The sequence below is a fragment of the Zeus faber genome (assembly GCF_960531495.2).
Source record: "Zeus faber genome assembly, chromosome: 19".
NCBI lineage: Eukaryota > Metazoa > Chordata > Actinopteri > Zeiformes > Zeidae > Zeus > Zeus faber.
The window spans coordinates 19,834,032-19,856,389 of NC_137206.1; the positions used below are offsets into that span (position 1 = coordinate 19,834,032).

A 22,358-nucleotide genomic window follows, 5' to 3' on the forward strand; every position below is an offset into this window, starting at 1 on the left:
GAAGGGAAAGCATGTCATGTTATGTTTTCGTCAATGTGTGTGCTCATTATTATTTATGCAATATATATGCATAATGTTTTATGTGTGTAAGTTTCTTATGAAAGCACCAACGGTCATCCCCAATATATTTTATATTTTATAATAAACAATGTATTGAATATATTATCTGTATTTATGTATACGTCAAAAAGGATTGTTATATTTGATTTTGTCAACACCACCCAGCTCTTGTGCGTATATAGAATAGGGCTGTACCCAACTCAGCATTTTGTCAGTTGAACTTTTTTAGTTCCAACTGACAATTTGACTCATTGACTTTCAGGGGGCAGGCCTAATATAGAATATATGTTTGTTTTAGTATGTGTGTATTACAGTGTTATTTTCAGTGTGTGTGTGTGTGTGTGTGTGTGAGGGACCTGTAGATATGAAGGGAAGGCTTCCTCCAATTGGCTCTTCTTCTTGCGGTACCTCTTCTTCACTTTCTCCACCTGGTCAGTAGGAGGCGCTGTCTCAACCCCCCCCACCATTTCCACACACCCTGAAACACAGATATAAATACACTCTTCAAATAGACAGGCATAGAAGACAAACAGATGGACAGACAAGGAGGCAAGGAAAGGAATACCAAACATGCAGACAAGCACAGAAGAGAACCTACCTTCCGCTTTGCCGAGCACGGTCTCTGTTAGCGAGCCGGTGGAATACTTCCTGCTCAGGCATCGTCTAGCTCTGCCTGGCCCCGTCTTCCCGCCTCTCTGACGCACCATGAACCCACCAATACCTAGAGACAGAGGGAAGAAGAAACCATGACCATGAGACTAGGGCTGAGCAGTACACTGTTATAATATCGACATTGTGATTTGAGACGAGATACTGATTCTGATTATCGCAATGTAGTTAAAGGTTGTCTTTCAGTGTGTGTTGCAGTAACGTAATGCAGCTTTCTGAAGGTGTAGAGTGTTTCTTGTGTGTAAATATCTTATGAAAGCGCCAATAGTCATCCCCAATATAGTCAATGGGGTTCGACCGATAGATCCGATTTCTGATATATCGGATTTCCGTTATATCGGACTGATATTGGCGTTTTATTAAATATAGGATATAGGCCTCTCAATGTCATAAACCTCTGCAAAGACAAATAATGAGTATTCAAGAATATACTGTGTGTATATATATATACACACACACACACACACACATATATATACACATACATATATATATAGATACATACATATACATACACACATACATACATACATACACACACACACACACAAATACGGTATATCGATATATTTTCAAACGAGATATAGGGATGGTACAATACCGTTTATATTGATATAGGTTGATGCTGCGTTAAAATACTGTACATAATCCATTTCTTCCGTAAAACCACATCTCTCTTTCTCTCCTTGCAAACTCGCCGGCGCGCAGAGGGAGAGGGGAGCAGAGGGACAGAGGGAGAGTCCGCTGATGCCGGGATCAGACTACACTATTTCAGCCAGATTTTGACCCGATTTTGTCGTGGCCGACAAATCTCCGCCATCGGGCCCAAATATGAACGCAGAGAAAGAGGGATTCTGCTATTGCTGCAATGACTGCCCGTTGCTCCTACACTCCATTATTCTGAAATCCCAATAGTCAGAAGAAAGTTCCATTGCACCTGAGAAGGTCTGTTGATGTCATTCTGCATAATAATGAGCCATGTGCTCTGGGCGCATCCAGGGACGGGGGCTCCTTTGGAGGGAACAGAGTCCGTCCGGGAGGCACAGGAAGGTGGAAGCGCACCCAGAATCATAGCTAGTGCTTCTCTCGCCATGTTTGTTAACAGTTTCTTTACCCCTCCCCCCCCGCCCGACCACCTATAAACCCGCGCAATGATGATGGGTCGAGTCATACTTGTAGAGTTGCCAGTCTCCAGACCAAGACAGAGCAAGGGTTTATGGCACTATGATAATCTAATCTGATATGGTGACAATGATGAAAGACAAAAATATTGTGTAGTCTGATCCCGGCATAACTTTGGGCTTCTTTTTTTGTGAAGCCGCGTGAAAGAAAAAAAAATAAATCACATGTTGCCTTTTTTGGGGATTGATTTAAAAAAATATGGTTACTTGTTACAAAAATCTGACAGGCGACTTTGTTTTTTTTGTTTTTTTACTTTTATGGTCGGTATTTTCCCCAATGCAGAGATTCGAAACCACAGGGCATTTGTCACCGGGCCGTAGGCAGGAAAATTTACAGAAGCGATCTCCGCTCTGCAGAGCCACGCTTCCTCTTTCTCAGGGAAGAAAAAATAAATGTGTTAAAAGGACAGTTATCTGTTCTGCGTCTGATTGGTCATTACAGCTGCCATGCACCTTTATTTTGCACATGCAGTTTCATTTTCTTTGCACATTCTACTCATGAAAATGAAATTAAAAAATTTCAATTTCAAAGAATTCTTCATTTAAAGGCAGTTATCCTGGAATGCACAATTGCACTTTTTTGGGATTTTATTTGGCCTAAAGAATTTTGAATTTATGATATTAATATATTGAATAGCGGCACAAAATATCGGCATCGGCAGCCGCAGTCAAAAAATATCGGTATCGGCCCTTAAAAACCCATATTGGTCAAACCCTAATATTCAATTTACTGATACCGAGGTATTCATCAAAAAATATTGTGATATATTAGCTATTTAAATGTTTAAGTACACGAAGACAGTCGCTGAAAAAAAACAAACACCAAGACATTCCCAACAAGCTACTTGAGCCTTTTACACGGTGGATAAAGCAGTAAAATAAAAAGGTCCTGCAGATCATAGATCATATCGTCCATCTGTCCTTATCCTCACCTGGTCGGTAGGGCTTCCGTTTCCTTTTCTTGCCATCAGCAAGCTCCATTCCCTTGGTGATGTCATCGTCGTGACCGTGGTCTCGCTCAGGGCTGGAGTCAGATTTCATCTCACACTCCATCTCACCTGAAGAAAGAGGAAAAAAAAAGAAAGACTATGATCAGAAGAGCCCTGGAGATACAGATAAATTCAAGAGATTCAAAGGGTTTATTTTTCACAGACATAAACTTCCATACATATATGCAATGAAAATTATAGTTTGTAAATGACTTTTGTTTAAAATGAATTTTAAAGACCTCACCTGCTGAGGAAAAAAATCATGACCTTTTCAACTGCCAAATTTTGTATTGCATGGAATCTTTACCACTGATTAACAAATAACATTAATTCATATTTGATAGTTTGTATTTAAAGTTTTGTGTCTCACTACTGCCTGCAATGATCCTATCAGGCTGCCTACCAGCAGCTACTGTACAGGACACAAAGTCACTGGACAGCTTCCTGTAGCTACTGAACTACCGGGGCTTGTCTGACATTTGACCTCTGACCTCTGCAGTCATCCTGCTCTCCATCCCGGCTTGTGTCAGCGTGGGGTTCTGGATCCGGTGGGGTCTGGAGGACCGACACGCTGTTCTGGTTGATTATCCGCAGTTTCAACTTTGGCTTGGACCTGCGCAACACAACCAGAGATCAGAGACTGTCAGGCGACATCCAGTGGCAACCGCGTTGGAAATGTATCCGCTCTGACCTACGTCAGCTGAAAACAGGTCCATTTTGAAACCTAGGAAATTGTTTGCATAACTTCCACACAAAGTTTTAAAATCAGTTTTGAAATAGTTTCAGAAATGTAAACAATAGAACTGAATTGCATCGCGGTAAGGTATTTTAGCCCTAATACAATATTTTATTAAATAATTTCACCCCCTCTTCCAATTATTAACAATGGTAGTCGTGTTGGGACCAGAGTCCAGCTTCTGTGTCTGGCATCGGCAGGTACCTGCGGTATCGTCGAGGCGAAGTCAGAGGTTCTACAAGGGACTGCAGCTGAGTCAGACCGGACTCTGTGAGACACACACCATCCTGGGTGTACGTCTTAATGTCTAGAACACACACACACACACACACACACACACACACACACACACACACACACACACACACACACACACACACACACACACACACACACACACACACACACACATTAAAGGGGACCTATTATGCAAAACTCACTTTTTCATTACTTGTGCAGATAGATTTGGCTCCCTAATGGTCCTACTAACACGCAAACTATGAAATAAGACAACTAAGTCTAAGTCAGTTTTTTGTGAGCTGTTTCAGAAAACATGTCCTGAAACGAGCCGTTCAGCTTTGCTGCCCTAATACACATCAGCAAGGGCATTATTGTAATTAGACCGCCGCCAACATCTGAGTAACTCCACCCGCAGCTGGAGCATGACCACCCGATAGCATTGAACCTAAGCTCTAAGCATGGGATCTGGTCTGTTGTTGGCTTACAAGAAAGTGAAATACCAATTGTCTTTGTCAAGATTCAAGAGGTTTATTCGTCACATACATATACATACTTTCATACATATATGCATTTAGTATTTGTCAGTATTTGCTCTGTGTTTCTTTCTGTGGGCGTGTGTGTCCACGGTAGGTTGACTGTACTGTAGACTGTGGTGTGCGATGCACTCTGCATTTGTCGAAACAAAACCGTAGATTTATTCATTTTAGTTTGACGTTTTTGAAAAAAACAAAAAAGTCTGGTCGGCTGTACCCCATGGTGCTCCAAGCTCCGTGCGGCTCCGTCTACCGCGGTGAAAGCCGGAACCAACTTTTGAATTAGGCCTTGTAGATCTAATATGAGTGAAGATTCAGCAACGGGATTGCTTATTTATCACCTCAAATTTGTTCAGAAATAGATTCTAGTGGACTGATAAGTTCAAATCAGTGAACGTTTACAGTGAAAAACTTCGGAATCCGGAGTAAAGCTCAAACCCCATTGGCTCCCACAACCTGGAACTTGTGCTCAAACCCCATTGGCTCACAGAACTCTGAGCCTTAGGAGAGTGGCTCCTCGCACTTAAACAGAGCGTCAGGAACACAGTGGATTTAGAGGCATGTTTAGACTGGCTAGGAGGCCTAATCCTAGTGGTATTTTTAGCAAAAAAAAAAAACTTCAATAACATGTTTTGGGGAACTGGTCCTCTTCAAGATTACACAGCCTGTGCATATTTATACTGCAGTATAGAGACAAAAAGCAAACAAATCTGTGTCTCACCAGGCTCTCTGATCCTTGAGACAATCTGGGCCATGTAGGGAGACTGATAACCGTCTGCTCTCCCTGAGACTGTAACACACACACACACACACACACACACACACACACACACACACACACACACACACACACACACACACACACACACACACACACACACACACACACACACACACACACACACACACACACACACACAGCTAATCAACATCACACAGTAAACAAAAGTCTTTCAGGTTGATTTATCACAGATTGAATCGCACAAATGAATAAATTAAATTTGACATTCAAATTAAGGATCAGCCCAGAATGAGCGGTGTGTATGTGCGTAGGGGTGAGAGTGTGTGTTACCATAAAGTGAGCAGCTGTGTGGGCGACACAGAGAGCAGTCAAAGCCTTCGTCAGCAGCACACTCCACCTCTTCATCAGTGGACAGTCCCTGACACAGAGCATGGACCCACCTGCACACACACAAGACAAATATACACAGAATATACCATTCTGATGAATGATGAAGAATATTTACATGATGAATATTTGGCAAAAAAGCTGAAACAAGTAACGCTCAAAGCGCTTCGACATACTCACCAAGACTTAAAGGGGACCTATAATGTAAAACTCAACCATCCATCCAGGACCTGTACCCGTCTCGCTGTCGCAAGAGAGCCACTAATATCGTCAAGGACCACACCCACCCAGCACACAAAGTTCTCACCCTCCTACCTTCTGGCAAGCGGTACCGCAGCATGCGGTGCAATACCACCAGATTCAGGAACAGCTTTTTTCCAAAGGCCATCAGACTACTAAACTCACCAACCACGACATGAACATGACACCCACAAAGACCAACTGACTGCACAATATTTACATTTTTACAATACATATGTATCCCCTTGGTATACATATGTATCCTCTTGCTGCTAGCTTTGTACTGCACCTTATTACCTTAATAACATACCTCATTTGACTTCTTGAGTATATTAAGACTATCCTTCGTCTTGCTGTGTTGTGTCTATTGTTGTCTTTTTGCACTTTTATGTCATATGTTGTGTGTTACAAATATTACTTGCACATTTGGAGTATGGGGAAACACAATTTTGATCCTCTGTGTACTTACGTGTTGCATGGTACGATTGACAATAAAGTACACTTTGAACTTTGAACTCACTTTTTGCAGTGCTTGTGCACATACATTTGGGTTATTTGTGGGCAGCCTTTTGTCATAAAACATGTCCTGAAACATAGATTTTTGTACCCTTCGTATGCCACAGGGCCCAGAGTAGAATTAAAACTGCCCCCCATCTAAGTAACTCAACAACCAAATAGTTTAAAAGAAGGAGGAATTAATACCAACTGTCCGTGAGGAAACTGCAGACGATGGAAATGTAAATAATTTAAAAATAGTTCTGCTGTGTGCCCTAAAAAAAAAAAAAAAAAAAAAATATGGTACATAGAGTGTAGTCTGCGACAAGCGATCCACTGTGCTAATAAAAATTGGGTGTTTATTGTTGATGTATTTATTTATGGGGCTGTGTGATATGGCCAAAATCTTCTATGACATGACACTATCAAGATATATAGACCTATATCGGGTTAGTAAATAATGGTATATATATATATATATCAAGATAGAGCATGTTTTCTGTCTATTCAATTAATAAATAGCTTATATGTAAAAAAAAAAAACACACACAAAAAAGACACCGAAAACCGCGGTGAAATTCAGAACTAACTCTTAAATGAGGCCTCGTAGATCTAATATAAGTGAAGATTGGATTGGTTATTTCTCGCTTCAAATTTGTTCTGAAACTGATTTTGGTGGACTGATTGAAATCATTGAACGTTACATAACGTACGAGTAAATACAACAAAATCTGAAAGCTATGCTCAAACGCCATTGGCTCACAGAGCCCGGGACTTGTGCTCAAACCCGATTGGCTCAAAGAACTTAGAAGAACCTCAGGAGGTTGGCTCCCCTCACAAAAACAGCTTTGGAACAGGATGGGTATGTTAGAATGGCTCTAATGCATAATTCGAGTGGAATTTTCAGCAAAAAAACTTCCAGGACATGGTTTGGGGATCTCATAGACCTATATTAACTTGTGTAAAAAGGAGCATAATAGGTCCCATTTAAGGCACATCTAAATACCACAGGAGCTACTTCCAGTCCTTGTGAAGGATAAAGCGATCGCTGGCGGAGCTCACGCGCGCCTCTCCAAAAGTCTTGCTACTTTAACGCAGCCCCGCACACAATGTGAATGGCTGCGTGATTTGGGCCCCAGAAATACCGCCACGTAATTTCCTCCGATTCACTTTTAACAAGATGAACATTATTATTAAAAATACCAAGATTGAGAACTCATGGCGGGAATTATCGCCGAACATCAGGTTAGACATCACAAAATGTGAATTACAGCACATCCGTCAGGATCGAGCCGGTCCTTTTTAATTTTTTTAGAAATATTTTGTGCGTGTGTGGCTCGAAAACTGGGATGAGTAGTTGGGCATAATTTGGGTTCAACAATAAGATGCAATAATAGTAATAAGTGTGACATAAGAGTAAAAGGGGACAGCGCTGCCAGCAGGCTCCTGGCGGCGTCCGCAGTCAGCTCATCACCACCGTTGACACCCGAGAGGGAATACCGGCGTGGTTAGCTCTGAACCATGTCTCAGCCTTCAGTCATTGCACAGCGTTTTGCAACTGTTACGCCACATGATGAAACATCAAGGCTAACTCACGCACACAATATCACAATGTTTTGTAAAGGGGGACGCCAATGATTCACACACTTCCTTTACCAAAACCTATCAGAAATGCCAGAGGCCGTTGAAATCAGAACTGAAGCAAATAAGAGCGCCTTGTGGGAGTCCAACGCAACTTCACGGCAACAGGGTGCCAAACTAAAAACCGCCGAGCCCCAACTCTGTGTAAAAATAGACTGGCGAAAAAAATGAAATTGGGTTACCAGGCTGCCGTTGCTATATTTAGATGGGCTCAGACCACGTAGGATGGTAAAATGACCCTTCCTGGCCACTGTACACCGGGAGATTGTGACATCTACACATAAGATAATCTTTATTTCTTAAAAAAGCTCCTTGTCTCTTTAAAGTAGAGCTAAACATCAATTGGAATACTTGAAAATTCAGGTAATTTTGATTAATTTATTAAATAATGCAGTTTTATGGCCAGTTAAGAAATATTCATGACTTCATGAAAAACAAATAATACATTTTCAAGTGATCTTTATTCATTAAAATGTAATCTGAGTCTCATTGTCTATTATTAAACCAGGGGGAATATCACAGGTTTTCAACTATCACATTTCGGGGCTTGTCAAGCACTTCAGCACAAAATGAGCAATTTTAAGGTATTCTAGTACTTGCATTTCTGAGGACAAAACCCAAGCACGTCAAGCACCTCAAGAACCCTCATATACCAGTATTTTTTAGTTTTTAGGTGTGTACAGCAATTTCACAAGGTGAGTGCAGTACCCCTTACGATGACTAAAATGGACTTCTAAATCTACACTCAATATATATAATTAAACAATGCTTTCTAAATGAATGTATTTTTAGTTAGAATTTTGCCCAGGAAAGATGTCACTCAAAAAATTTTTTATAGAAAATGTAAAATAATTTGAAAATAATATTATGGTGGTTGAAGCAAATGCATATTAGATCAATCACATAAATCCAACTTTATGATGTTGAATTTTACCTGTCGCACTGCTGACACTGCAGGATGAGCTCGTGGTGGCTGTAGCAGCGCTGGCACACAGGGCACTGGCTTAGACTGGCACATGGACCACACTGGGTGTAGTTCTTCAGCCAGTCAGAGCGCGCGCCCGGTGACGTGGATCCACATTGAACGCACCACACACACCTGGAGAAGAGGACAAAGCAGAAACACGTTATTAGCGTGCGCACGCACGCACGCGCACACACACACACACACACACACACACACACACACACACACACACACACACACACACACACACACACACACACACACACACACACACACACACACACACACACACACACACACAGATCAGTCTTTCACACAGGACGTATCACGGTTCCACACCAGGAAGTGTGAACTTTGTGTCAAAATCCAAAGTTCTGCCACGCTAGGAAGTTTTATTTTTGGGGAAAATTGAATCCCGTGCAATGTCAATGCAGTGGTCAAGAGTGAAGGTAAACACTTCTGCTGTCGCTCGTGTGAGTGAGGCTTGTGTTGTTATGTAACCAAACACTCTGGCTTCTTATTCTGACAAAACCCGTTGAACAGTCGCTGATCAGGATAAAATGACATCATCTCATTTATAGAGATGCACCGATTTATTTACTACGGAGACCAATTATAAGTCTTAAATTAAGACTTAAATGATCACTGACACACTAACCCCGTCTGATTACCAATCCCATAAATGAAGTTATCTGAACAGTAGACTTTGTGGACTGTGTAACAAAACAAAACAAAAAAGATGCTACGTATAATACATTTTTGTCTATTAGATATCCACACATGACACTGTGCACCAAGAAAGCAGGAATTCCAGTCATTCGTATAATCATTTTGGCATTCAATAAAAGCTTTCCAATAAAATGTCTGCAGGGCGGTTTTTCCGAAGGGTGAACCCACCACTTGCACTTCCAGGCGCCCTTGGGCACGGTGTGTAGTGGCGGGTCCAGGCAGTAGGTGTGATAGCTGATGTCGCAGTCGTCGCATAGCAACAGCCGCCCAGGGTCGCTGGCCTCCCCGCACGCCTCGCAGACTGTGCACTCCAAACAGCGCCACCCTTTGGTTAAAATCACCCGCGTGATCTGCAAGTGCACAGCGACAATTAATACATAGCCAAGAGGAGAAAAAAAAAAAAAGGTGCACACCTTCAACCGATAAGACACCAACAAATTATTAAAATCTGTATTAAGTAATTTTCAATCTTAATTAATTCTTTAAATAAGTAACTTCAAGTAACTTTCACCGCACACTTGAACAGGGATACCACTCTCTTCAAGAAAAACATATCCAGGACATTTTTCATGATCCGCACATTGATAAATATATTTTTGATCAATTTTGCTGATCAGTCCTCTTCTCAGCAATCAATGGGCACACCTCAACCAAATAAGAATTCTAGTCTACCAATACACCTGACAGAATGGAAGGCTCCAAGAGAAGCAATTTAATTCTTTTTTTTTTCTAAAAATGAATAAAGCATTCCCAGGGCAACTTTTATTTTCCATGACATTTGGGCAAGTTTGTCATATTCCATGATTTTTCCATTAGAAAACCATTTCCAAATAGAAAACTAAGCGTGCTGGAACCCTGCTTCGAGCACCAGTCCTTCATAACATCAAAAGAAATCAACATGACAGTAAATACACTGTTATGACCTTCGAATACTTTTGAAGCAATTGTATAGCCATCGGGGCTGCTCAAAGGATCTTGTTTGTGTACAAACTCAAAACAGCGATGGTGTAAGAGCAGGGTGTTAACAGGTGTGATGAGAGCCATTAGGCCTTTGATAATTAGATTAGATTCTCACCCATCTAAACTAAACAGGAAAATGTGAATATGTGAAGGACGGCGAGAGACTGTGTGTGTGTGTGTGTGTGTGTGTGTGTGTGTTGACCTTGATGTTGACGCAGTAGGGATGGTAACACTGTCCGCACTGAGAACAGGCCAACAGTCTCCCTTCAGCTCCCTGACCGAAACTCCCACACACCACGCACATGTCCTGCAAACACACACACACACAAATATCGTACAACAATGTCTTCACAGAAATTCCACATAGTAACAGAAGTGTATCTTGTAATATGCTGATTGCAAAGACCAGTGCAGATAGGAACATAATCAGTAAACCACCAGAGATACTACTAGATAATACTGAAATATTGTATATGTGTTTGTGTATTTGTGACCCACAGGGTCACATTTCTAAATCTGACATTTTAGTTTTTTTCCACATAATATGCAAGCGTAGCATCAGAGCTTCAAAACAAGATATCACTTGTGGGAATCAAGCAAATATTTTGGAAGCTATGACATTACGGTCTTGAAAACAGAAGTTTGAGAAATCAGCCTTTAAGGTCTTGGAAGCATTTCCAGACATATGCAGCACAAAATACTTGGATTGTGCCATACTCCTCCAATGAGATAATATTGAATGTGTTTTTCTGAAATAATGTTTGAATTATTCATTTAGAGAAAATATCTATTCTGGAAAATGCATAGATCAAGTTAATCATTTAATTTGAAGTCATTTAGTTTCATTCAAAGTTAAGTATTTATTGTTTAATAACAACAATAGTTTTAAGAAAGTAGCACTTTTCAGACTGTGCGCATGAAAACCTATCACCAGCAGACATCAATGCCCAGCCATTTGCATTTTGGGAATTGCTGTTTCCTGGGAGCGGCGATATAATTGAGAGCATCTGCCACCCTCTTCTCATATTTCTTGCTTCTGGTTGTTATTTGTTGTTTCTTTAAAACATTGCCCAGTGACATCAGCTGTTCTTCTTTGTGTCCTTCGAGCCAGCATCTCTGGCGCCAGCGCAACTTTTTTCTTTCTTTCTTTTTCAAATTTTTTTTTTTTTTTTTTTTTTAAATCACGCGAAGAAGACACTGTTTTATTCACGATTCGATACACTTTATAACCTAATATTATCACAAAACGGTTTCACATTCTCACTTCACATCACTGAGAATATGAAAGGATGATCTTGATATGTACGTTTGCACCAAAAGGAACAGTAAGATCGCTGTGTGTTCAACAGCTTGTTGGTGACTAACTCAACTAATGCTAATGGAGCACGTATCCGCGACATTCTAATATTTATCTAATATTTAGAAATCAAACTCTGTTTTGAAAATACACAGAGAAAACAACTTGAGGAACATTAATCTTCTATAATCACATTTTCGACTAAAAAAGGAATTTCCGACGCTTTTTCACAAACAGCCAAAGGTATAGCCCTGCGATATGCGCCGGGTTAGGACGTGGCAGGCCACATTGAGACTGGAAGATGGACCGAGAAAACCTCAAAACTTAATGGAAGTCAACAGAAAAAGAAGAAACTTCTCGTTAAGACATACAAGACACTTGAGGTTCTCACTATCTAAGTCTGCTTCTCCGTCTTGGTGGTGATATAGAAAATGATTGCTCCGAGAAGAGGATATGGAGGCTTAAAGAGGGGTATTTGGGCATGTTGTCACTTGATTGAGAAACATGGGCGTCTTTCTTACTTCCTCTGACTTATCTGGTGGTTTCACTCACCAGTCTCTTCACAAACCAACGGTGACAACACACAAAAGCTACGCCCAATTTATTTTCCACAGACTATATACACAAACCACATATTGCATTATATTGTAGGAATAGATGCAATACATGTATTGCGTATAATGCAATACAAAATAAATTCATTCACCAACAGTGTTAAGTATCAGTTTGATACTTTAAAATTAAGTATTAGTAATTTTTTGCAAGGTTAGATGTTTCTAACGTCAAACAGTTGATTATATGTCAATCAACCAACCTCAAATTAACAGTCTGAGGGGAAAAAAAGGACAGACAGACCTGTTTGAGGGTGAAGTGGTCTGACGTAGAGAACATGACCACTGTGTTGTGCATGGAGTTCTCCTCTTCCTCCTTTATCGGGTAGGATTCCACATAACTAATCTAGAAGGAGGAAACAAACAAAATGATGAACAAACGAGTCAATGATGAACAAACAATTATTTTTAGTCTCAATCTACGTCTCTGACAGCCACAAAATTACACCGATCAGCCAAAACGTTAAAACCACTGACAGGTGAAGTGAATACCATTGATCATCTCGTTCCAATGGCATCTGTCAAAGGGTGCGACATATTAGGCAGCAAGTGAACAGTCAGTTCTTGAAGTTCATGTTTTGGAAGCAGGAAAAATGGGCAAGCGTAAGGATCTGAGCAACTCCCTTTAACAAGGGCCAAATTATGATGCTAGACGACTGGGTCAGAGCATCTCCAAAACAGCAGCTGTTGTGGGGTGTTCCTGGTATGGTAAGTATCCACCAAAAGCGGTCCAAGGAAGGACAACTGGTGAACTGGCGACGTGAACCTTGGGTACCCAAGGTTCATTGATGCGCGTGAGGAGCGGAGTGTAGCCCGTCTGGTCGAATCGCACGGAAGAGCTACTGTAGCACAAAGTGGTGAAAAAATGAATGCTGCTATGATAGAAAGGTGTCGGAACACACAGTGCATCACAGCTTGCTGTGTATGAGGCTGCATAGCTGCAGATCGATCAGAGTGTCCATGCTGACCCCTGTCCACCACTGAAAGCTCCTACAATGGGTACATGAGCATCAGAACTGGACCATGGAGCAATGGAAAAAGGTGGCCTGGTCTGATGAGTCAGGTTTTCTTCGACATCATGAGGATAACCTAGTGTGTGTGCGGGGAAGATATGGCACCAGGATGCATTATGGGAAGAAGACGAGCAGACGGAGGCAGTGTGATGTTCTGGGCAATGTTCTGCTGGGAAACCTTGGGTCCTGGCATTCATGTGGATGTTACTTTGACATGTACCACCGACCTAAACACTGTTGCAGACCAAGTTCACCCCTTCAACGGTATTCCCTGATGGCAGTGGTCTCTTTCGGTAGGATAATGTGCCCTGCCACGCAGCAAAGATTGTTCAGGTATGGTTTGAGGAACATGACAAAGAGTTCAAGGTGTTGACTTTGCCTCCAAATTCCCCAGATCTCAATCCAATCGAGCATCTGTGGGATGTGCTGGAACAATAAGCCTGTTCCATGGAGACCCCACCTCGTAATTTACAGGACTTAAAGGATCTGCTGGCAACGTCTTGGTGCCAGATACCACAGGACACCTTCAAAGGTCTTTTGGAGTCCATGCCTCCACGGATCAGAGCTTTGGGGGCATGAGGAGGAAGTATGCAATATTAAGCAGGTGGTTTGAAGTGAAAGTGGACCCTGCCACCAATAATGGAAACAGAGGGACATACATTAAATGGCTTTTTCTAATAAAGTGCCAGCTAAAAATGGTATTAAATACAGGATTCTTTCTAATAAAACAATCTTACGGATTACCACTTTTGGGCTGACGAATTCAGTGAATGATCTCATTTACTTCAACTTTAGTTTTCTATATACACTCACGATATGCTGTTATTATACTCTTACTTATACTAATTTGTAATCGCCACAGTAAAATTTGGTTCCTGGCACAAAGGTTTTACCCTGTTTTGTTGTGTTTTTCAGACCCCCTGTATTTGTATGTATTTATTAAGGTATAAATGTGTGTGTGTGTGTGTGTGTGTGTGTGTGTGTGTGTGTGTGTGTGTTCTTACTCCAGGTGACACAGGGAGGATCTCCTGGGTCTTCAGCCTGCTTCTTCCTCTACCTCCTCTTCCTCCTCCCACTCCTCCCCCTCCTCCTCTGGACCTCCTCCTTCCTGGAAACCCTGACCCTCGACCCTGGAGAAACCAGAGCAACAGCCAACGTGACCGTCTGACAAGTTTCATGACACACGCACACACACAAAAACACGTTCCATTTTCTGAGTTGGGTTATGAACCAAGATGGCTTCCATGTTACTATGACGGAAACACGATAATACCAGAACTTTCCTGTTGTTTCTGCCCAGTACCCGTGATATTTGAAATAGAGGATATTAGGATATTAGTGGCACTTATCTAAACAAAAGTAATCCACATTACACAAACGCTTCATTTACCCCATTAGACGCCCCCAGAGGGCCGGAGCGTACAGGGCAACAGAAGCAAATCATGCGCCAGCTAAACGCAGGTAAGCTACGCTTCATTTAACTTCCAGGTCGACGTTTGGAAGTACAAAGTTCAGGTCAAAATGAATCAGGAATTAAACAAACATTGTGAATAAAACATCAGCGAGGAACTGGGACGCTTCATGTGGATAGATAAGACAGAAATATTAGATTGATGAGTTATTAACATGGAGGTTAGAATCAGGCCCACACACAACAGCAGGCACAGTTAGGGTGCATTTCTTTTACCACTCTCATGCTCCACAGGGGTGAGTCCGGTGGACGGTACTTAGGGCTGTTCCACCCCCCCTCTCCTGTGGAATCCTGGGAGGAGGAGGGGGGGCTCACTGCCCTGCGATTACTCCACCAGGAACCCTGAGTTAGGGAGGAGGTGAGAGCCGAGCGGAGCAGCAGAGAGTAGGAAAGGCAAGGAAGAGGGAGAAAGAAAGAGGGAGCACAGGGAAGAAAAGGACAGACAAAGAGAGGAGAGAGGAAGAAGGAGAGGAGACCAAAGGACAAAAAGGGCAGAAAGCGGGGCGGGTAATAGAGTCAAAGAATGAAAAGCGAGAGATGGAGAGAAAAAAAAAAAAGAGTGTAATTGACAAAATGGAGCGCAAGACAGGAGGAAGAGACGGAGAGAGAGAGAGAGATGGAATGACAAGAAAGAAAAAAGCATAGAGAGGAGGGGGTGGGGGACAAAATGTAGTAACGTAAATCCAACAGTCACAAAAAAGTTAAACTCAAATCAAATATGTTAGAATGTGATGTGTCTGACCAAGAACATGCAGAGACCTACACTGTCATACCATTACGTGCATGTGGATAAAAGTTTTTTTTAATAATAATATCTTATTATTATACAGCAACCTGTTGGTGGATTGGTGATCAATTAACAATTACAAATAATATCAACTAATAATTAGGGGTGTCACGATTCCGATTCGAAATCACAAGCAGGTTTGCGATTCCTCCTGCCACCCTCCTGAGGCCCCTGTGAGCCGTTCTGTAAGCCGATGGGGTTTGAGCTTTACGCCGGCTTTTAATCTGTAAACTTTCACTGATTTCACCTCTTTTTCTGAACACATTTGAGGTGAAAAATAAGCAATCCAGTTGCCGAATCTTCACTCACATTAGATCTACAAGGCCTCACTTAAAAGTTTGTTCCGCCTTTAGTTGCCGAAACCGCATCGGTACACTGCATCCGGGGGCAGGCGGGGATTTTTTCGGTTCATGGAAACCGAAATTCGGTTATGTCTATGTAAAGCGGCTATTCACGGCTATCAAACAGGTTAAAAGAGGAGATATTCACATTGTGTCATGCAGTTAAATACAGTGTGTGTGAGCAGAACATGCAGGAACCATCAGAAGTATCAGAGCTTCAGAACCATGCACTGGTGTCCTACATGCTGCGGTTCAAGTGGATGAACTGATGTCAAGAAGGTGTTTTTCAGAGAAGGTGTTTTAATGACTTCCGTAAAATAGGAGGAGAGTAGAGCAGAGTGTAGAGTAGAGTAGAAGAATAGAGTGAAGAGCAGAGAGCGAAGCTAGAGCGGAGTAGAGTGGAGAATAGTGTATAGAATATAGTATAGTAGAGAATAGAGAGTGGAGCAGAATCGCAAGAAGCGCAAAGTGTAGAATGGAGCAGAGTGCCAAGTGTAGAGCAGAGTGTAGAATAGATTGGTGCGCAGAGTGTAGAGTAGAGCAAAGTGTAGAGTAGAGCAAATTGTAGAGTAGAGCAAAGTGTAGAGTAGAGCAGAGTAGTGTAGAGCAAAGTGCAGAGTAGGGTAGAGCAGAGTGTAGAGCAGAGTGCAGAGCAGAGTGTAGAGTAGAGTAGAGTGTAGAGTACAGCAGAGTGCAGAGTAGAGCAGAGTGTAGAGAAGAGCTGAGTGTAGAGAAGAGGGTAGAGTAGAGCAGAGCGTAGAGCAGAGCGTAGAGAAGGGAAGAGCAGAGTGTAGAGCAGAGCAGAGTGTAGAGTAGAGCAGTACATAGAGTAGAGTTCTATGCTGTACTACATCAAATGACTAAATAAGGTTTCCAGTACATTCCTTCCTGGTTCTTGGAGGATCGCAAAATATATCGAACTGCTTCATGTGTGTATCACACACACACATGAAACTGCTGAGAGAGACGGAGCATGTTTGGTCCGGCTTGGTCCTTTAGAGGTCAAAGGTCATAACCTTGAGCTACGGAGGAGGACAGCTACCTGTTTGAGTCGGGGTCGGCCCGGCGAGAACTTCCTCTTGGTGATAGCGGGTTTTCCCATGCCGATCTTAGGGATGAGAGGGACAACTGTAGTGGGAAGAAGGGGCGTGCCTGAACTGGAAACCTGGTCCTTGAAGAGAGAAGAAGAGGGATGAAGTGGTCAAAATTGGTTGACCCCCCCATTTAAAGGGATACCTCTGCATGCTAACTGTGTTAGCTCAATACAAGGCCGCAGAGGGGATCAGCTAGCCTAGCTCCTGAAATGAGGTGAAGCATCAAGCATCCAGCATCAGAAAAGCCAAATTACTTAAGCAATTCATCTTGCGTCTTTGAGTTAAAATAAAAACATAAAAACAATATATTGGTTTTAAATACGGATACATTTATAATTACTATGAAATATAACTACTAGGGGTGCCATGATTCGATTTCATCTTCGATTTTAAGGTCACGATTCGATTCAAACATTTTCTTGTCAGCATTGTTAGATTAGCGAGTCTTTATTTGTAAAGAAAAACACTTGTTTCTCAATAAGTTACTTTTATTCGAACAATAAAAATTATAAATAACAGAAATATGACAATATTTAAACAACATACCTCAACAGTTAAGAGCTATATCAAAACCAGACTCCAGAATAATTAAGTTTAACATTTACTTTATCAACAATTTACACATTGGTTTTATGCCCTGACAACAGTCATCTACATTTTCAAATTCTTCTTTATGAAGATGGAGAGGGGGCTGCTCTTTGAGCTGTCACAATGTCCGCTGCCGGATTCCACAGTGAAGAACTTTTTCCCCCAGTTCATGAAATCACCACGACACCGGTGTTACCCGACATTTGACGCTTTTGCCTTTGACACCAAATCCTCCGCCACCGCCTTGTGTAACCCTAAGGTCTAGAACCTTCTTTCTCTCTATACTCCCGCCCTGTGATCAGTGGAATGCGACCCCGCGAGACTGTGCTGCGACTTTGCAGCGCAAAAAATAATTAAAAGCGCCTCCACTTCGGGAAACAAACAACAACTGCACCGCCATGATGAATCCGCCTGTGACGTCACCAATCACGTCATCCGCTGCCTGTCCAAACCCCAAATGCACCCTTGGTGACGTCGGCCAATCAGAGCTGGGGGTGAGGGATTTTGTGCCGCTTGTTGTCTTTTGATATTAACTCCCAATTTCGGACAATATTTTCCACAGAAATACTGGGAGAATCGCAAAACTTGCTTGTGATTTCGAAGTTCTAAATCAAACGCTCATCTCGATCGGAATCGTGACACCCTTAAAAAACTACTATACAAAGCAACTTTACTTCCAAAACATGGAATTCCCTCAGAAACAGTTGCAATTTCCCATCATTACCACACAGACTGCCTTTCACTCAAACACATGAAGCTTTCAACTAATTTAAAAGATTTAATTTAGTTTGACCTTGTTGATCGGTCTAAACAAGTTACCTTTCTGTGAATGGGAGATTCGGGGACCCCCGGGGAGGATGTGCCCCTGGAGAGGGGTGAAGGCGGGGACAGGGGGGGCGGGGTGCTTGGGTCCCTGGTGGGGGAGGTTTCTGGGGAGGCCTCGGTGGAAAAGGGAGACATCCGCAGACGGATGGACAGATCGTCCGAGGGTCTGGAGGAGGGAGGGGGTCTAAGGGACCAGGTCTTCGCCCTGCGGAAGGAGGAGGGAGGGCTGGGGGAGGAGGGGTGCAGCAGGGAGGCAGGCGGGGAGGAGGAGCCCATGAGCGCCATCACCTCACTGTCCAGAGAGGGGTCGAGGGGGAGCACGGGGCTGAACGGTGCCTCCTCCTCCTCCTCTTCCTCCTCCAGCTGCTGCGTCTCCTCCGCCTCTCCTGATTGGCTCTCCTCAGCGTCCAGCCGCTGCTCCTCCGTGTCCGGCTGCTTTGGTCGGCCCTCTTCCGAAACACTCCCGCCTTCCTCCTCTTCCTCCTCCCCCTCTCGCTCCCCCCCCATACCAAGGAGAGACTCCGGACGCCTTTCCAGTGCTTCATCCACAACTTCCTCTTCCTGGTGCACCGTTGTCAGTGGTTGCCTGGCAACCACCTCCACAACAGTGACGGACTGAAGTTGCGCGGTTTCGCGAATGGGCAACTCCACGGGCAACTCCTCCTCTTCCTCCCTCCTCTCCTCCGCCTTCCTCTCCTCCGCCTCCTCTTCCTCCTCCTTCCTCTCCTCGGCCTCCTCCTCCGAAGGCTGGGGAGGGGGATCTTTGGTGGGGGGCACGGCCGGGCTCTCCGGTCGGCCCTCGTCACCCACTGCCGGCTGACCACATGACAGGACTGATGCCTCCATTTCAGCCGCTTCCTCTTCCTGGGGCCAGTCCTTCAGAGGGGAGGAGGGGCAATGAGGGGGAGGGGGAGGGGAAAAAGCAGCCAGGGAATGGTCTCCCCCGGTGGGTGAGGATGGCTGGGGGGAGGAGAGGGGGGAAGGGGAGAGGGGCAGGGCCGTCCTGTGAGAGAATGGGAGAGGGGAGGAGCTGACCTCCAGAGAACCAGCTCTGGGGGGGGAGGAATGGAGGGAGGGATGGAGGGAGAGTGAGGAGGAGGAGGAGGAGGGAGAGGGGGAGGGGGCGGTGCCGGGGGTGGGGGAGAGCACTTCGGACGTCTGCTGGGGAGATAGGGGGGAGTCGGGGACAGCGGGTGAAGGAGAGGGGGAGGGCCGGGGTGGGGTAGAGGCGGTGAAGGTTGGAGGAGGAGAAGCTGCGGTGTGGAGGTCTACACATACAGAGAGATATGAATTTTTAACCACCTCCTCCACCACCTCCTCCATCAAAGCCTCCACCGAAGCCTCCACAGTCTCTCCATCTCTTCTCTGGAAAGACTCCTCTTCTATTCCCTTGTGTTGCTCAACCTCTCCTTCTTCATCAATCCCCCGCTCCGCCTCCGTTCTCTGCTCCACTTCATCGCGGACCACGGTCTTCACCTCCTCTCCGCTCTCTTCCTCCAATTTACGCTTGCTTCGCTCCTCGTGCCGTCTGTCCTCTTCCTCAGTTTCCCTTTCTTCCTCTATGTATTCTATGGCCGGGTTGACATCTGGAGAAACGTTCAGGAAAAAGGAGTTTAGGCAGAGTGATATGAGGAGTTATACCTAAGATCGGCGATAATAAAGAACAGTGGATAATTCATATTTTCCAGTTCTAAAGAAAACAGAAGGACATATTGAAATGCGCACAGACGTACCAGGAGAAATACTCACCAGGAGTTACCCTCACTTCACCCTCTTTGTCTTGCTGAGGGCTGACAAGTCCAGGAAGCGATCCAGCAGGACCGGGACTGGGCTCTGGCGAATTAGAACTCATGGCACCAGCCAGTGTTTGGCCTGACCGCATGGGGCTTGGGGCCGGGCTTGTGTGCTGAGAATTAGCCTGATGAGTCTGAAGGGGGCTTTTCTGAGAACTTTTGAGGTTTAGACTGATATGTGTGGGCCCAGGGGTAAAGGGGCTGAGTGTTATTTCACCTGTATAGCTAAGGCTAGGTGCTGAAGAGGCGCTGTCAATTTGACTAGAAAGGCTTGGGCTACCTGGAGTGGAAAGAGGATGGACAGCGCTGATTTGGATAGGACTAGCCTGACGGGACCTGGCATGGACAGGGCTATTATGAGGAGAACTGGCCTGGAGAGGGCTTGCACTGACAGGGCTAGCCACAGTGGAACTTGCATGGATAGGGCTTGCCTGAGGGGAACTTGCATGGACAGGACTAACATGGATAGGGTTTGCCTGAGGGGAACTTGCATGGACAGGACTAGCATGGATAGGGCTAGCTTGATGGAAACTAGTATGGACAGGGCTCGTAGCAACAGTAGGATGAGACAGAGGGGACTTAGCATGGACAGTGGTAGACTCGGGGGAAGTAGCATGGGCAGGGCTGGACTGAGAGGAACAAGCATGGGCAGGGCTGGACTGAGGGGAATAAGCATGGGCAGGGCTATCATGGATCGAAGAATGCTGAGTGGAATGAGCATCAACAGGGCTAGCTGGACTTACACAAAGGGGGCCTATTAGAGCAATGCTCTCCTGGGTATCAATGCCAGAGACTTCCTGGCTGTCTGGAGGACTAGTTGGTCTAGAGCTAACAGTATAGGTGATACTATAAAGAGGACTGTCAGGTCTCAAGCATTTGTGGCTAAAGCTATCTGTGGGTTTCACCTGTAGTGGACTGACTGGGGCAGAATAATGCCCAGGGCTAGCACGGGGTTCACTTGTCTGGATTGGACTCTGTGAAGAGCTAGGACAGGGTTCACTGATTTGGGGAGGACTTTCAGTGGAGCGAGGACAGGGTTCACTGCTTTGGACAGGACTTTGTGTGGAGCTAGCAAAGGGTTCACTGATGTGAGCTGGACTCTGGGTTGAACTAGTACAGGGTTCACTGCTTTGGGCAGGACTTTGTGTAGAGCTAGGACAGGGTTCACTGGTGTGAGCTGGACTCTGGGTAGAGTTAGCAAAGGGGTCAATGGTGTTGGCTGGGTTTTGTGTGGAGCTAGGACAGGGTTCACTGGTGTGAGCTGGACTCTGGGTAGGGCTAGCAAAGGGTTCACTGGTGTGAGCTGGACTTTGTGTGGAGCTAGGACAGGGTTCACTAGTGTGGGCTGGACTCTGGGTAGAGCTAGCAAGGGCTTCATCGGTGTGAGCTGGACTCTGTGTGGAGCTAGGAAAGGGTTCACTGCTTTGGGCAGGACTCTGTGTGGAGCTAAGATAGGGTTCACTGGTGTAAGATGGACTCTGTGTGGAGCTAGGAAATGGTTCAATGGTGTGAGCTGGACTTTGTGTGGAGCTAGGACAGGGTTCACTGATGTGGGCTGGACTCTGTGTGGAGCTAGCAAAGGGTTCACTGGTGTGAGCTGCACTTTGTGTGGAGCTAGGACAGGGTTCACTGATGTGGGCTGGACTCTGGGAAGAGCTAGCAAAGGGTTCACAGGTGTGAGCTGGACTTTGTGTGGAGCTAGGAAAGGGTTCACTGCTTTGGGCAGGACTCTGTGTGGAGCTAGGATACAGTTCACTGGTGTGAGATGGACTCTGTGTGGAGCTAGGACAGGGTTCACTGGTGTGGATTGGGCTATGTGTAACACTAGCACTGGATTGACTGACATGGATGGGACTGTGTGTAGAGCCATCACAGGGTTCCTCAGTTTGGATGAGACTGTGTGTAGAGCCATCACAGGGTTCATCAGTTTGGATTGGACTGTGTGTAGGGCCAGCACAGGGTTCATCGG

The 22,358-nt window shown here is 44.4% G+C and overlaps 1 protein-coding gene across 1 annotated transcript in view; it reads right to left on the bottom strand.

Moving 5' to 3' along the window:
* Positions 1-22,358, bottom strand: part of LOC307245016 (histone-lysine N-methyltransferase 2C-like) — a gene marked incomplete at its 5' end in the record, with an annotated part of 68,648 nt that overhangs the window by 35,929 nt on the left and 10,361 nt on the right. Inside the window, 19 exon segments of the mRNA XM_080020427.1 lie at positions 417-538; positions 659-781; positions 2,843-2,968; positions 3,391-3,512; positions 3,840-3,942; positions 5,130-5,198; positions 5,481-5,590; positions 8,848-9,012; positions 9,778-9,959; positions 10,772-10,876; positions 12,722-12,823; positions 14,495-14,620; positions 15,178-15,303; positions 17,132-17,241; positions 18,591-18,650; positions 18,653-18,950; positions 19,329-19,556; positions 19,899-20,182; positions 21,936-22,045. Coding sequence (XP_079876553.1) covers positions 417-538; positions 659-781; positions 2,843-2,968; positions 3,391-3,512; positions 3,840-3,942; positions 5,130-5,198; positions 5,481-5,590; positions 8,848-9,012; positions 9,778-9,959; positions 10,772-10,876; positions 12,722-12,823; positions 14,495-14,620; positions 15,178-15,303; positions 17,132-17,241; positions 18,591-18,650; positions 18,653-18,950; positions 19,329-19,556; positions 19,899-20,182; positions 21,936-22,045 — 2,671 coding nt within the window.